Below are 15,178 nucleotides of genomic sequence, written 5' to 3' on the forward strand. Positions count from 1 at the left end.
CTCAGCTAATCTAGCTGCGCATCACCCCTTCTCCTCCCTCCTCCCATGCACGAATTCAAAAATGTTTATTTACAAAAGCCCCCCCCCCTAAATCTGTCAACGGCCAGTAGCAACAATATACATAAGCCACAATCCAATATTTTCTGTGCTTGACCTATAACAACTTGGTCTCGTTTTCATCTCCGACCTTGACCTCTTACTCATGTTGTATTCTGACTGAGCAGCTGCTAATCCTACAACAGATGTTGGTATACAACCGTAGAGCTACTACTGCCGCTATTGACACACGCCTCGAGATCTTCTTTCCGCTGTATTGACGGTAGCCAGCTTTTACACACGTTTTGATTCCCACCGTGGGCCAACTTCAATACCTTATCTTTTAGTAGCCCAAAAAATTTACATGGGATCAGCTGTAGCAGTAAACACATATATACAACAAACACACTTCGTTTTTTCATATTTTGTCAGTTCTTCATTACATCATACAACCCTGGTACAATTAACCAAGTCCATTGTATTCCCTACCCAGGTACAATTTACCTGGTCCATTCTATTCCCTACCCAGGTACAATTAACCCAGTCCACTGTATTCCCTACCCAGGTACAATTTACCCAGTCCACTGTATTCCCTACCCAGGTACAATTTACCCAGTCCACTGTATTCCCTACCCAGGCAGTATAATTATCTTTTCCTCCCCTATAATTATAATTCAGAAATATAATTATTTCAGTCCAATTTTCATTTCTAAACCTAATAAATTGATTCCCTATACTCGTCCCCTATTGTTATCCATAGAAAACACAAGCCCATTTCCCCATGAAAAGAATGGTGTGTGAGTGATTCACACTAGGCAGTCACTATGGTTTCTCTAGTTCCCCAATTGATTCTGTCAGGTTGAACATAACATTGATAGATTGCTCTGATGAGAACTCCCAGGCCGTGCTCTATTATCAACCCATGCTGTCACAGTTTGATTTAGCAGTACCTAATTTAATCTATATTCCAACATATGACAAGTTTCAAAGGTTCTAACCCGCAGATGTTCCTTTTTTTTAAAAAAAAACAGATCTCTCTTCATTTCTAATCCACAGGGAGGGATTAGTGTTTATCTATTTTTTGGCCTTGAGCTAGTTAGCCAAAGTCCTTAAGATTATTGCTGATTCCCTCTCCTTATGCCAAATCTGAAGTCAACATCAACAGAACGTACTTCACTTTTTGTTACAATTTTGAATTATTATATTTTTCTTAAAAAGTGTTTAAACTGAGGTTAGCAGTCGAGTAAAATCAGATAGCCCAAGTTTTACAGTTACACAATCAAGCTGTGTATTTCCTGCTGATCAAGGTTTAAGCCCTAGAGAGAACTTACAACTGTGATTTGATCTCCCTTCACTCCCCGTGCACTAATCCATCTTAATCCTCTGTATTATCTCATGTTTTATTAGCTTCATTAGATCATTGATATTTTTCTCTTCCATTTTAAAACAATAGTTTTTTTCTTTTTAATTATTTCTAATTTCGAAAACTCTATTTGTTAAACTAAAAGTATCCCTTGTTAAATAAATATTGTGCGGTGGGTATGAAATGTGTACCTCTATGTAATGAACACCTTGTTAACTAGTGTACTAATTCTCCCTCCCAGACCAAATGTGTACCACTATGTAATGAACACCTTGTTAACTAGTGTACTAATTCTCCCTCCCAGACCAAATGTGTACCACTATGTAATGAACACCTTGTTAACTAGTGTACTAATTCTCCCTCCCAGACCAAATGTGTACCACTATGTAATGAACACCTTGTTAACTAGTGTACTAATTCTCTCTCCCAGACCAAATGTGTACCACTATGTAATGAACACATTGTTAACTAGTGTACTAATTCTCTCTCCCAGACCAAATGTGTACCACTATGTAATGAACACCTTGTTAACTAGTGTACTAATTCTCTCTCCCAGACCAAATGTGTACCACTATGTAATGAACACCTTGTTAACTAGTGTACTAATTCTCCCTCCCAGACCAAATGTGTACCACTATGTAATGAACACCTTGTTAACTAGTGTACTAATTCTCTCTCCCAGACCAAATGTGTACCACTATGTAATGAACACCTTGTTAACTAGTGTACTAATTCTCTCTCCCAGACCAAATGTGTACCACTATGTAATGAACACCTTGTTAACTAGTGTACTAATTCTCTCTCCCAGACCAAATGTGTACCACTATGTAATGAACACATTGTTATCTAGTGTACTAATTCTCCCTCCCAGACCGTGGTGATTGACAGCAGATCTTTCCTTGAGTACAACACCAGCAACATCCACCAGTCTGTCAATGTCTGCTGCTCTAAGCTGGTCAAGAGGAGGCTGCAGCAAGATAAGGTCAGGCTGACCCACGGCTTTTTGGCTGGTTTTTTTTTCTTGTAGCTACTTAATAGCTTAATCATGTTCCCATTGGCGAACTGTCTCCTCCATTCTGCCTAATTAACAACTAATTAAATTTATGCTGCTAGAAAAATCTGTCATTATGAATTACACCTGTCAAAATGAATTACGCCTGTCACTATCAAGAAATCTGTCATTATGAATTGGATCTGTGCAAGAAATTAAAGAGCTAATAGTTTTGTTGTTTATCCTGTTACTTTTTGTCTTAACATTTCAAATAATTATGTTTTAGGTCCATGTCCTTGTAGTTTTGTTGTTTATCCTGTTACTTTTTGTCTTAACATCTCAAATAATTATGTTTTAGGTCCATGTCCTTGTAGTTTTGTTGTTTATCCTGTTACTTTTTGTCTTAACATCTCAAATAATTATGTTTTAGGTCCATGTCCTTGTAGTTTTGTTGTTTGTCCAGTTACTTTTTGTCTTAACATCTCAAATAATTATGTTTTAGGTCCATGTCCTTGTAGTTTTGTTGTTTATCCTGTTACTTTTTGTCTTAACATTTCAAATAATTATGTTTTAGGTCCATGTCCTTGTAGTTTTGTTGTTTGTCCAGTTACTTTTTGTCTTAACATCTCAAATAATTATGTTTTAGGTCCATGTCCTTGTAGTTTTGTTGTTTATCCTGTTACTTTTTGTCTTAACATCTCAAATAATTATGTTTTAGGCCCATGTCCTTGTAGTTTTGTTGTTTATCCTGTTACTTTTTGTCTTAACATTTCAAATAATTATGTTTTAGGTCCATGTCCTTGTAGATTTGTTGTTTATCCTGTTACTTTTTGTCTTAACATTTCAAATAATTATGTTTTAGGTCCATGTCCTTGTAGTTTTGTTGTTTGTCCAGTTACTTTTTGTCTTAACATCTCAAATAATTATGTTTTAGGTCCATGTCCTTGTAGTTTTGTTGTTTATCCTGTTACTTTTTGTCTTAACATTTCAAATAATTATGTTTTAGGTCCATGTCCTTGTAGTTTTGTTGTTTATCCTGTTACTTTTTGTCTTAACATTTCAAATAATTATGTTTTAGGTCCATGTCCTTGTAGATTTGTTGTTTATCCTGTTACTTTTTGTCTTAACATTTCAAATAATTATGTTTTAGGTCCATGTCCTTGTAGATTTGTTGTTTATCCTGTTACTTTTTGTCTTAACATTTCAAATAATTATGTTTTAGGTCCATGTCCTTGTAGATTTGTTGTTTATCCTGTTACTTTTTGTCTTAACATTTCAAATAATTATGTTTTAGGTCCATGTCCTTGTAGATTTGTTGTTTATCCTGTTACTTTTTGTCTTAACATTTCAAATAATTATGTTTTAGGTCCATGTCCTTGTAGATTTGTTGTTTATCCTGTTACTTTTTGTCTTAACATTTCAAATAATTATGTTTTAGGTCCATGTCCTTGTAGTTTTGTTGTTTATCCTGTTACTTTTTGTCTTAACATTTCAAATAATTATGTTTTAGGTCCATGTCCTTGTAGATTTGTTGTTTATCCTGTTACTTTTTGTCTTAACATTTCAAATAATTATGTTTTAGGTCCATGTCCTTGTAGTTTTGTTGTTTATCCTGTTACTTTTTGTCTTAACATTTCAAATAATTATGTTTTAGGTCCATGTCCTTGTAGTTTTGTTGTTTATCCTGTTACTTTTTGTCTTAACATTTCAAATAATTATGTTTTAGGCCCATGTCCTTGTAGTTTTGTTGTTTATCCTGTTACTTTTTGTCTTAACATTCAAATAATTATGTTTTAGGCCCATGTCCTTGTAGTTTTGTTGTTTATCCTGTTACTTTTTGTCTTAACATTTCAAATAATTATGTTTTAGGTCCATGTCCTTGTAGTTTTGTTGTTTATCGTTACTTTTTGTCTCAACATTTCAAATAATTATGTTTTAGGTCCATGTCCTTGACCTGTTGAATCAGACATGTAACATTGTGACTGATGCATCATGGGATGTGATTGTGTATGACCAGTGCACAGAAGACCCCTCACAGCTTACATCTGATAACTTTGTCCAGGTGCTGCTTCACAAGCTGAGCACCACTTTCAACAGTGTTGCCTTTTTAAAAGGTTTGTTCCTTTTATGTTGTATCCATTACGAGTTTTTTACTGTATTCAAAAGTTCTTTAACTTTGGCTTTTATTTTTTGTTCCTGTAAAAATGCCAGCAGGTCAATACAAAATTGTATCAAAATTTGTTCTCTGGTGGTTTTGGTTGTAGAGTCAGAGACTGGGTTTGGTTCAGGATAGTAGTAAGACAAACCAAATACATCCCACTGATAGATGTCAATTAATACCAAAAGCTATAAACTATAGTTTTTGTGTGAATACATCCTACTGTAGTTTCAATTACTCCCCTAAGCACTCCCTTATATAGTAATTGTTATGGTTGCAGGAGGTTTCCTGGCATTCCAAGCATCTCATCCCAGCCTGACAGAAAACAAGTCCAGCTCACACCGCTGCTCTACCCTGACCTCCCTGTCTCAGCCATGCATGCCAGTGAGCAACATTGGCCCCACTCGGATCCTGCCATTTTTGTACCTGGGCAGTCAGCAGGACTCACTCAATCAAGATTTAGCGCAGGTCAGGAAATTATTTTTATATAACTCTTTGTACTTCTTTTTTACTTGTGAGTTTTAAGTTTTTCATATTAATTAGAGTTTGTTCCAAGCATGGCTTTTGAAATGAATCATATGATCATAATTGATGGCTCAACAGGTGAACGGGATCACATACATATTGAATGTAAGCAAGACGTGCCCCAGACCACCGTACATTCTGGACGGCCACTTCCATCGTATCCCTGTCAATGACAACTACTGTGAAAAGTTACTGCCATACTTTTATGAGGCTTTCCAGTTTTTGGGTGAGTTCAAATGTTTTAGACTCGTGGGAGGATTTTGTTTTTATAACCACACTTAAATAATGTTTTGGTAACAACAAACTTGAGACAAGACGACCAGAACAGATGGACCATAAAAATTTGGTAGTAATTGGATTTGGGTGTGTGAGAAGTTCTTGTAGGCAACCCTGACACAAGAAACCCTTCCCCTAGCTGTTTGGGTGAAATAAAAAGATGAACTGAAATGTAAACTTTGATATCTTGTTCTCAGACAAGGTGCGTGAGGCCAACGGATGTGTTTTGGTTCACTGCCTGGGTGGAGTGTCACGTTCCCCCACCCTGGCCATTGCCTACATCATGAGATACATGCGCATGTCCTCAGACGAGGCCTACAGGTGGGTTTGTTTTCTCACACTTGGCCTGAAACTTGGGATTTGATGAATAAGAAATTTTTAGTTTGGTTATTTTATTGTATGAAACATGAGTGACAGCTGTTTGTGTCATTTCAGATATGTTAAAGACAAGCGTCCGACAATCTCACCCAATTTCAACTTCCTTGGGCAACTGTTGGAGTACGAGAAAGTCATAAGGAAGGAAGAACAGGTAGAGGAGGCACGTAAAGAGGCCGTCCGAGCAACAATGCTAGAGGAGGGCATGACCTTTGACCTGGAGCGAGCAAACCCTGGCGTCATGGACCTTCACACGACCAGCCCGTCCTCTCCTGGTCCGCGGTCAGCTCACAGAACTTTTGTCCTGGACCAGACGTCCACTCAAGCGTTCCACTCTCACCTGGCCAGCTCCAGCTTCAAGCTGGGCAAGCTCCAGGACTGTCCTCTACCTGGACCCTTCGCTGACCGCGCCAGACCAACAGACGGGTCAGCCACAGCCTCTGTCCAGGGCTCACCTGCAGCCTGTCCTCTGCTGAAGTATCAGCCCCACAATTGTACTTACCCAGATGTGTCTGCCCTGCCCGGCCCATCACACCAAGTCACCTGTTCTAAATCTGCATGTTTTAGTGCAGCCACAACAAACGCTCTCAACATCAGCCAGTTCAGTAACCCACTGGCTAACAGCTGTGATAATCACAATGAAGTAAAACACTATTCTATCCAGTCGCCTGTGTGTCCTCTCACTGGTTTCCCTAGCCCGGGAGGTGCACATGACGACTTCCCCCAGTCCACCGGCGCCACAACAGGCTTCCCTGGGCCAGGAACCAACGGCAGCAGTACCTCAACTGTACAGCCCTCATTCACCGCATACCACAGTCAAACCATCGGCAGCAGCTCTGGAGACCCGGAATGTTCTGCCATCAAATCCAGCGACTCTCACCCTGTATCCAGTGAGCACAAAGAGCAACCTAAGTCAAGATACGGGTTCAGTTTTTCTTCAGTGTTTTCAAATTTCAGGTGGAAATCCAGACCACCTACACTTCCTTTAGGATCTCCAGTGGGCACGCAAAAGGAGGGCAGAAGTTTTCTGAAAAAGCAAGGAGCCGAGTGCGGTGCTGTGGCCCAGCTGACCCCAGTATCAGAGGCTGTGGAAAACAATGATCTCGTCGTGAATGAAGGCTTGGGTGAGTGTATGAAAAGTGGCACACCAGGCTGTGACACAATTGAAGAAATGGACACTACCGTGGAAACCAGTATCAGTGATTCAGGCAGCAAACTTTCCACTGCAACTAACTTATTGGCATCTAATCAGAATATTTTATCCACAACGGCACCAGAATCATCCAGCGCTCTCCGGTCAGCATCGCTACGGCTGAGTGCTAAGAACTTTACATTATCCCTAAGCTCCCCAACATCAGAGTTCCCAGTGAACTTCCCGCCATCACTAACCCACAAAGCTACTTCCCCGTCAGACTCTAACAAAAGGAAATGTGGCCTGGTGGCCGCTAGCGCTGACAGCCCAGACAAAGTGGCAAAAACCGAGGATCACCAGGGGCTGACTCCCCCCAAAACCCTCAACCTTGGCCAGGGTAAACTCAAACAAAAACTCTCTGCCAGACGGCCCTTTGTGTTGGCCATTTCCTCCCCCACATCAGCCATGGCACAACTCAACTTTGTCTCCTCACCTGACACTTTACCTGATTCCCCTTCAACGGCAGCAAAAGAAGAACAGCTCTATATAGAAGAGAACTCCAGACGGACTACAGAAAACAGTCATGACATTACAGACCCACCTGCAAGACATAAGCAGTGTGAGCATCCCATGCTAGAAGAAATGACTCTGACTTTAAATAAAAACACAAGACAGTGTAGGGTCAAAGAACTTCCTTTGTCTGCTTCCCTGAACACCAGTTCACCCAGCCCAGGCGCCTCCCCCACCTTTAGTGAGGTCTCAACAGGTGTAAACCTTGAGAGCTTTAAGGAGCTGCCCATCACATCCTTGGACAAGCTGAGCTTCACCCCCTGCTACACCAGGGATATTGTCCAGGAGCTGAAGAAACAGGATGCTGCCAGTCTGGCCTCTGAAGATCTCAGCCAGCTGCGGTCCTCTGCGCTAGATTCACCAATGTCAATCAGCAGCGGCAGCTCAGCCCCCAGCATATCAAGTTCCATTGTATCCCCCGTTGATTACACCGCAACAAACCTGTTCCCAAGTGAGGCTAAGACAGAGAGCCTCACAGCTTTTCCTTTCCTGCCCTCAGAAACTCATCTGTCAGCAGACCCAGTTGCACATGGCGCCAAGCTGAGCAGCACCCAGGGTACCCCTGACTCTGTCCTCTCTGACCTCTCACCTTCATTTCCTCAGGCCACCATTGCACCTACCCTCCCCACATGCACCCCCCACTACTACACCAGCACATCCTCCATTGAACCCCTCTCACCCATGTCATTATGTGAAAGCTCTTGCAGCTCCCTGCCGTGGTCCTCAAAAAGAAACAGTATATCATCCCCCATCCAGTCATCCATCAGCTCCCCCATCTCATCCCTCTCTTCCCCCATTGTTTCATCCCCATCCTTCTCTCCCCTGGTCACATCCCCCACCACTAGTGCAACGTACCTGGCCTCTACTAGTGGAGTCAGCAAAATAATTCGCAGAGAGAAGAGTAAACGCGTGACAGACCGTCCCAACAGCATAGCTTTTTCGTCATATCCAACCTGCGACTTGGTTCCTTCGGCACCAGACTCTTCTCCATCCAACCCTGGTGGTCAAGCTAGTCAAGACGATGCCAGCGAGGCTTACATGTCTGTCAGTGGCAAACGCTCCCGTCTCAGCGTCAACTCTGAATCTCACGCACCACAGGGGCGGACATCTTGGGGTGGTTATTCCGAGAGGGAGGTGTACAAGAAGTACAGACAGATCACTGCTGCCATGGAGAATGCCATGCTCCAAACACAAGTGTTTTCCCCGGGCTCGTCTCGGCTAAACCCTGGCAGCGTCTCTTCTAGGAAAGCCCGCAGTCTGGATGATTTCCTGGACAATAACCTGGAGGAGACTGATATGATGCAATATCCCCGAGGCAGGCACCACTGGAGTGGCTACAGAGATGAGCACCTAATGGAGCAGTACCATTGCGGCATTGCCTCAGAGCCCTACCATTCCAGTTCCAGTCTGTCTTCCAACGGCAGCCGTGGGTCTAGCATGGAGATCATTCAGGTATCTTGACCTACCTTGACCATGCACTTAAATGGCATTTTGTTTTTCATTTCTGTTGTGTGTGCATTTCTGTTTTAATAATGTTAACTTTTAGAAGAGGCATGCGACCTTAATGTTGATAAATACCATGACATGTTTAACTAATGTTAAAATGAACATATCATTGCTTATGTTTTAAATAAATTTAACTAGTTGTGCCCACTCACTAGTCTCCTACATATAAACAAAAACAAAGTTAGATTTTATTGTGCTAATTCTTACCTTGTGCTAATTTTGAACATTTTGCTTATGTGTTTTCCTTTAATTTTGGTGTTGTGCATCTCTTTTTTATTTAATCTTATGCTTTTCAGAGTTGTACATATGTTGTTAAACTTATTTTTAGCTTAGGCTTTGGGTTTCACATTCTTTGTTTTAGTTGGGATTGTGTTGCATTTGTGGACATAATTTTTTTTTATATTTCTGATTCATTTTATTGGTTTTTGTTTTTTTATTTTATCTAATTTAACAATGCTTATTGTATTCTTTTCTTGTGAAAGTTTATTTCAAGCCTCATTTCTTATTTTTGCCCAGATGTTGTGAGAAAATGTTTCATTTGTTTGAGACCACTATAAACAGGTACATTTTATGGTTGGTTATTTGTTGATTCATTCTAAACAGTATTAGAGTCAAGTTTAAAAATGCTACACAGATATTATTGTGGTTTACAAATAAAATAGTTTTAAAATTACATACATGATGGACACATTACATTATATTAAATATTATTTTGTAATTAATTATGACAATAGATTTAAATAAATTTTAATTAAATTAAAACAGACTAAAAGTTTATTTTGGTTTCAAAAACTAAATTCATTTAGAAATCTGTGTAGGAACAAGTTTTTGTGCAGAATATTATTTCTTTGCTGTTTGTTTCCCAAATTTTTCTTCATTTTCTGAGTTTGTTTTTTGTTGCTGTTTGATTGCTTTTATAATTTCATTCAAAATTGTAAAAAATGTAATGAACGCTCAATCTAATCAACACATCAAATTTTTAGTGAAACTCTACACTTGTTGCATGAAGTGCTAAAGTCCTAGAACTGGCTTTTAAGAGTGTATTACATAGTGTAGCAACCATCTCACACTGCTAACTATAGATTCACTGCTCAAGATGCAGTATTACTAAATTTATCTCATTTGTGCCTGATATTTTAGAACAAAATTTAAATGTGGTTTGGTTATTTCTCTTGTCTGGTATCTTAAACAAACTGCTTTAAACTATTTCTCTTTTGTACAAAAAAAAGTCAAGTTAACCTAATGAAATTCTTTCTTTTATTTACAAGCTGCCACGCTGAATGGTAAGTCTATCCCTGGTAATTTAATACTCCCCTGATACCCTTGCTGGGTCCAGTCTTGTACAGCATTTGGTTGCATTTCATGTGCATTGCTCAGCCACTTAGCATCATCCTCACTGCCAGCATGACCACTGGCATCAAAGATAATAATTTTAAGTCGTCTCGTCTCACAAGACCACCACTTCATTATTTATTTATTTATTAATTCCTGAAGATGCTCCGTCTGTATGTGTTTTAGGGAACAATGTATTGTAAATATCTCGGAGACCAGTAACTGACAGTGTAAAGACAAAATCTAAGATGAATTAAGAAGCATCCAAATCCTAGTTGGTACACATATTTCTTACAAATCTGTCTCTTTCTGCTGTGTTTTTAATGCAAGTACTTTGTAAGCTAGATCTTTTGCTGTGAGCATGTCCAGAGTTTTTAAGAAGCAAATGATAATTGGGTATATTGGTAATAAATGTTTAACAGAGGCTTGGTCATGTGACTCTAACTAAAAGTGCATGAAGTTTTGTCATCATCAACTGCTGTGTTAGAATCCAGTTTTTTTTAATTTTCTCAGCATTGAATTAACATGCACAGTCATTGTTCTCTCAACTTTATGTAGGTGCCAGTTTCAGAATAGGAAAAGTTAACACATAGAGGCATGGTAATGACTATTTAAGGAATCCTCTGTGTAATCTGGACATTGTATCTAGGTCTGTTGGTAGCATTGTGTTCATTGACTGTCCTTTCCCAGAATGTACACTGCTAACTATAAGAGGAGACAGTAGGGCAATAGAGGTTTATCTTGACAAACTTATCTGCAACTCAAGGCATGACTCATTACTCCCGCAGAATAAGGTGCATTGTCTGCCCTACTTTATTGGAGCTACTGCAGCAAACAAGGTGTTTACAGACACCTTTTGCTGTCAGTACACAATTTAATTGCTGCCTTCATGCCACCAAACTCTCATTATGCTAGCCTGGTGGAAGACAAGTACCATAACTTCTTTTTACTCCTAGTGTTGTATTTTCTCCCTTTGTGTGCCAGTTGATTTTTTTTTAAATGTGTAGCTTATTTTTATGTACGTCCCCTCTTTCCCATGAATGCAAAAGCTGAATGAAAGTAGTTGTGAGAACTAGCTGAAGAGTTTATTCTGAGACCACAGCCCTACCTGTTGCAGCACAGTGCACTTTTTTCTCTCAGGTTCAAGCATGTTCTATTTTTAGGTTGGCTTAGCCCAATTTATTATTTTTGGCCATTCTCACCTTTTAACTTTTTTTTTTCTTTCTCTTACCAATCACCTTGCAATAAACAGCCCTCTTACTTCATGAATCACATAAATAAAAACAAAAATATTTTAATCACTGATGTTTATTTAAATGCATTATTTAGTTTAAATATTTTTTTTGGACAGATAAGAGCTCTTCAGCTTGACATTTATATCAGCATTCTTTGGTCTTAAGATAGTATTATGTTATATTTAATACATCTAAAAAAAAAAACTTTCTTAATAGAACAGGATTTTTCACTAGGTAATTCCCAGTGTATAAATAATGTCCACTTAATGCACTAAATATTATTCAAAGTATTCAATTTATGTAATTAAGCAGGACAAAATGTCTAACTAATTTTCAAAGATATTAAAAAATTATAAATAATCATTTGTTCATCTAGTATCTTGAAAATTTAATCGCACCAATTTAAGAACTGCAACATGACGTTTGTATACAAGATAGTAACTTGGTTGTAACTTCCATTGCATATCTTTCTTTTCTCAATTAGTTGCATGTGTATCCTGTTAATTTGATTGCTTTGCTAGTGGGGAAATAAACCTTTAGCCAAAGCTTCCGGTGTCTCTAAAGAAAAATTGGTTGTGGTGTTTTATAGCTACCGTTATTTGAAATATTTTATGAATACTGGTTATCTTTGTATACCTATGTGCCCTAAAACACCTTGATCTTGCATAGGGTGGTTTGCATAGTTTAATTTTTTTTAATGAAAAAAATTCTGATGATGAAACTAGTGTAGTGAGCAACGTTGCCCTTGAAGCAACTGAAATATGGACTGGCATGAAGAAAGACCTCACCTTGTGTTATGTATTCCTGATGTTGATTTTTGCTGTGTATATTATCTGAAAGAACCCCTTTTTTCACCCCCACCCTCATAACACCTTGTTGTTATACCTGCATCATTATGTGTTGTTTAACCCTGGACAGTGAAAATGTTGTGTTTCAGTAGTTTTTACCTACCTCTCAAGATATAAAAAAAAAAATTGTTCGATTTCAATGATTACTATGTACTATTTACAATTTTATTTACAATACGTTTCTTCACCCATTTACATTTTTTTAAATTACTCATTAAAAAATGTACTAAATTTCTTTTTCAAAACTCAGTGATATGAATGTTAAATGTGACATAATTAATCTAGCAAGTAGTAAAGTACTTTATGAAAAATAATTGTTCCCCTTTAGTGTTCACAGTTTTCTTCTAGGCAGGATTTGAATAGTGTGTCATTTTAACCAAAAATGTTCAAGAAACCAGACTAACTAGATTAAATCAGGAAATTTATAAAGTGTTTAAATGTGCCAGTAGACTGTTGTTTCTTGTTAACAGTTCATTACCCTATACATTTGTGATGAAAATAGTTGTGTATTTTCTGTGAAATCCCTCATTACCTCTTCTCTTCATGTTGCGTTGTTTGGAGCAAATGTTCATTTAGAGAGCAGATGATTGTGATAGAAGTTCTTCATTTGTGATAACTTGTATATTACACCAGATAAAAAAATATTTTTTTTCTTGGCATTTCATTATGAATGGGTGATATTTTTGCTGCAGAATGAGAGGTTTTGTGAAAAATAATCAGAAGATTGGGAAGTCTCTCTGACATTTTAAAAGTGTGCCTCCTTTATTTAATTTACAGACTTAGATAGTATTTTGAAGTAGAATAATTACTTAATGAAATTTTTGTTGTTGTCATTAGCGCTAGTTTTGTTTTGTATTCCAGATTTAAGTTTAAGTGCTACAAAAAAGCTATTAAAGATAGAAACCGTTGTAAAAAAAAATTATCCTTTAATGTTAAGGATTTGTTCATATATAATTTCTGTATTTTTTAGAATGATGACTGGTACTAACAATACAAAAAAAATCTACTTTATTTAAACGAACAAATTCCATAATAGACTCAGCATCTTTGTTTCCCAGTTTTATAAATTACATGAGGTGATGAGTATATATTATAAAAATCAACTATTTGTAATAATTTCAAAGCCATTTCCATGGAGCTACATATGGTTACAAAAATACAGGCTGGCCAATGGCATTTTGGGCTGATTGTTTTTTAATGGAGCCTTGAATTAACTATAAAGTTAGATCCCTTTGTCATCAATTTTAAAATTATAGTAGTATCTACTCATATCAAGTGTTGTAAATTTGTATGTGAAATTGGGAGGATTAACTGTACAAAGTCAATGTGATGGTTTCAATTTTTACACAAAAATATGATTCTAGTGTCAGCAAGATTTCATTCGGTCAGTTGCTGGTGGTGTCACTTTTTTTTTTTTTACATTTCGAGAAATTATACATCCTGTCCCTTCCCTTTCATGTCTCGTTTGTCCATCCAAAACATAATAAGTAGTGTTTTTTTCTACATGCAGTAATATCATTACAATAACCTTTCATTTTTTTCTACTCTAGGTATTGAAACAAATATTTTTTATATTTATAAATGTTCATTCATGTGTTCAAGTGAGACCTAATGTCACCTCAAAAATAAGTTTGGTTTTGTGTATTTTTATTCATACAAACTTTTACACGTTACTGCAGTTTGGCAGCAAATCATTTCCTATTTGTATCGATGCAGGGATAGTTTGTTCTAAATAACTAGACAAAATAATTATGTAAATAACTTTAGCACTTCATGCAACTTATGTGTCAATATTTACTGATGTGTACAAAATCAATTTCATAACCTTGTACATCAGTTTCATTACTCCGTATTGCATTCTAAGTTCACTACTAAAAACACCCCCAACTCTAAATTACAGCTTTTTTAGAAATAAAACATATGATCCCTGATTGTAATCAGTGGCAAAGCAGGAGTCATTCATATTTATATATATTAATATATGTATATTATATATATATATATATATATATATATATATATATATATATATATATATATATATATATATATATATATATATATATATATATATATATATATATATATATATATATATATATTAATATGTATATTAATATGTATATTAATATATAAATATATATAATTTATTTAAGTATATTAATTAATTTAGTATTGTTGTTTTTATGCATTCAAGACATTTAAATAAGACACAGCGAGTGCACCTTTACCAACAAAAGCAGCAGCTTAATTTAATTTTAGGGATCTATTCTTAAAGTTTTTAACAACTCAACACCCCCCTGCTTGTGCCCTTGTTTATAATTATATGAATCTAGAAATACTGACAAGCCACTGTACTCTATAGACAAACACACCAAATTTACGGCTATTTTGATCAAAATATATTCACCAATAGCACACAGGGCTGTGATGATGTTTTGCTTGACAGGTTTATCTAACCCTTTAAGCAGTTTATTTCTACTGAACTGGGAAGTAACTAGGTAGATGGCGCCACTAACTTTCATATCCAGATGTGTATAGGGGCCCAAACACATTTGATTCTTATATAATATTATAATACACAGTACCTTTCACACCATTGAATGATATGTTTTTAAAACTGGTAGAAATTCCATTCCTAAATCATCAAAAATGTCTACACTGATAATAAAATGTCATTGAAGGGGCTGCCACATAATAAACTTGAACAATAGTCATAAAACGTTTGTAATTTTGATACATTTTAGCCTCTTACGGAGAAGGCTTTGTAAAATAAACCAGTCCAGTTTATGAATCAGTACTTAGTCCAATAGATTATTTATTAACACATT

General features: G+C 36.9%; 1 protein-coding gene across 4 annotated transcripts in view; it reads left to right on the forward strand.

Annotated features, from left to right (window-relative positions):
- Nucleotides 1-15,178, forward strand: part of LOC131931502 (mucin-2) — a 36,611-nt gene that overhangs the window by 20,605 nt on the left and 828 nt on the right. Inside the window, exons 3-10 of one of the 4 annotated variants that reach the window (XM_059288323.1) lie at nt 2,271-2,381; nt 4,330-4,504; nt 4,829-5,016; nt 5,152-5,299; nt 5,547-5,670; nt 5,785-8,878; nt 9,449-9,493; nt 10,201-13,266. In XM_059288323.1, the coding sequence (XP_059144306.1) occupies nt 2,271-2,381; nt 4,330-4,504; nt 4,829-5,016; nt 5,152-5,299; nt 5,547-5,670; nt 5,785-8,878; nt 9,449-9,457 (3,849 nt within the window). In that variant the 3' untranslated portion in view covers nt 9,458-9,493; nt 10,201-13,266. Of the gene's footprint in view, nt 1-2,270; nt 2,382-4,329; nt 4,505-4,828; nt 5,017-5,151; nt 5,300-5,546; nt 5,671-5,784; nt 8,879-9,448; nt 13,267-15,178 lie in introns of those variants that run through there. The other 3 variants (XM_059288322.1, XM_059288320.1, XM_059288319.1) reach the window with 3 other exon arrangements.

The sequence above is a fragment of the Physella acuta genome, unplaced genomic scaffold, assembly GCF_028476545.2.
Source record: "Physella acuta isolate Inbredline_101_S28 unplaced genomic scaffold, ASM2847654v3 ptg001982l, whole genome shotgun sequence".
Classification (NCBI taxonomy): Eukaryota; Metazoa; Mollusca; class Gastropoda; family Physidae; genus Physella; species Physella acuta.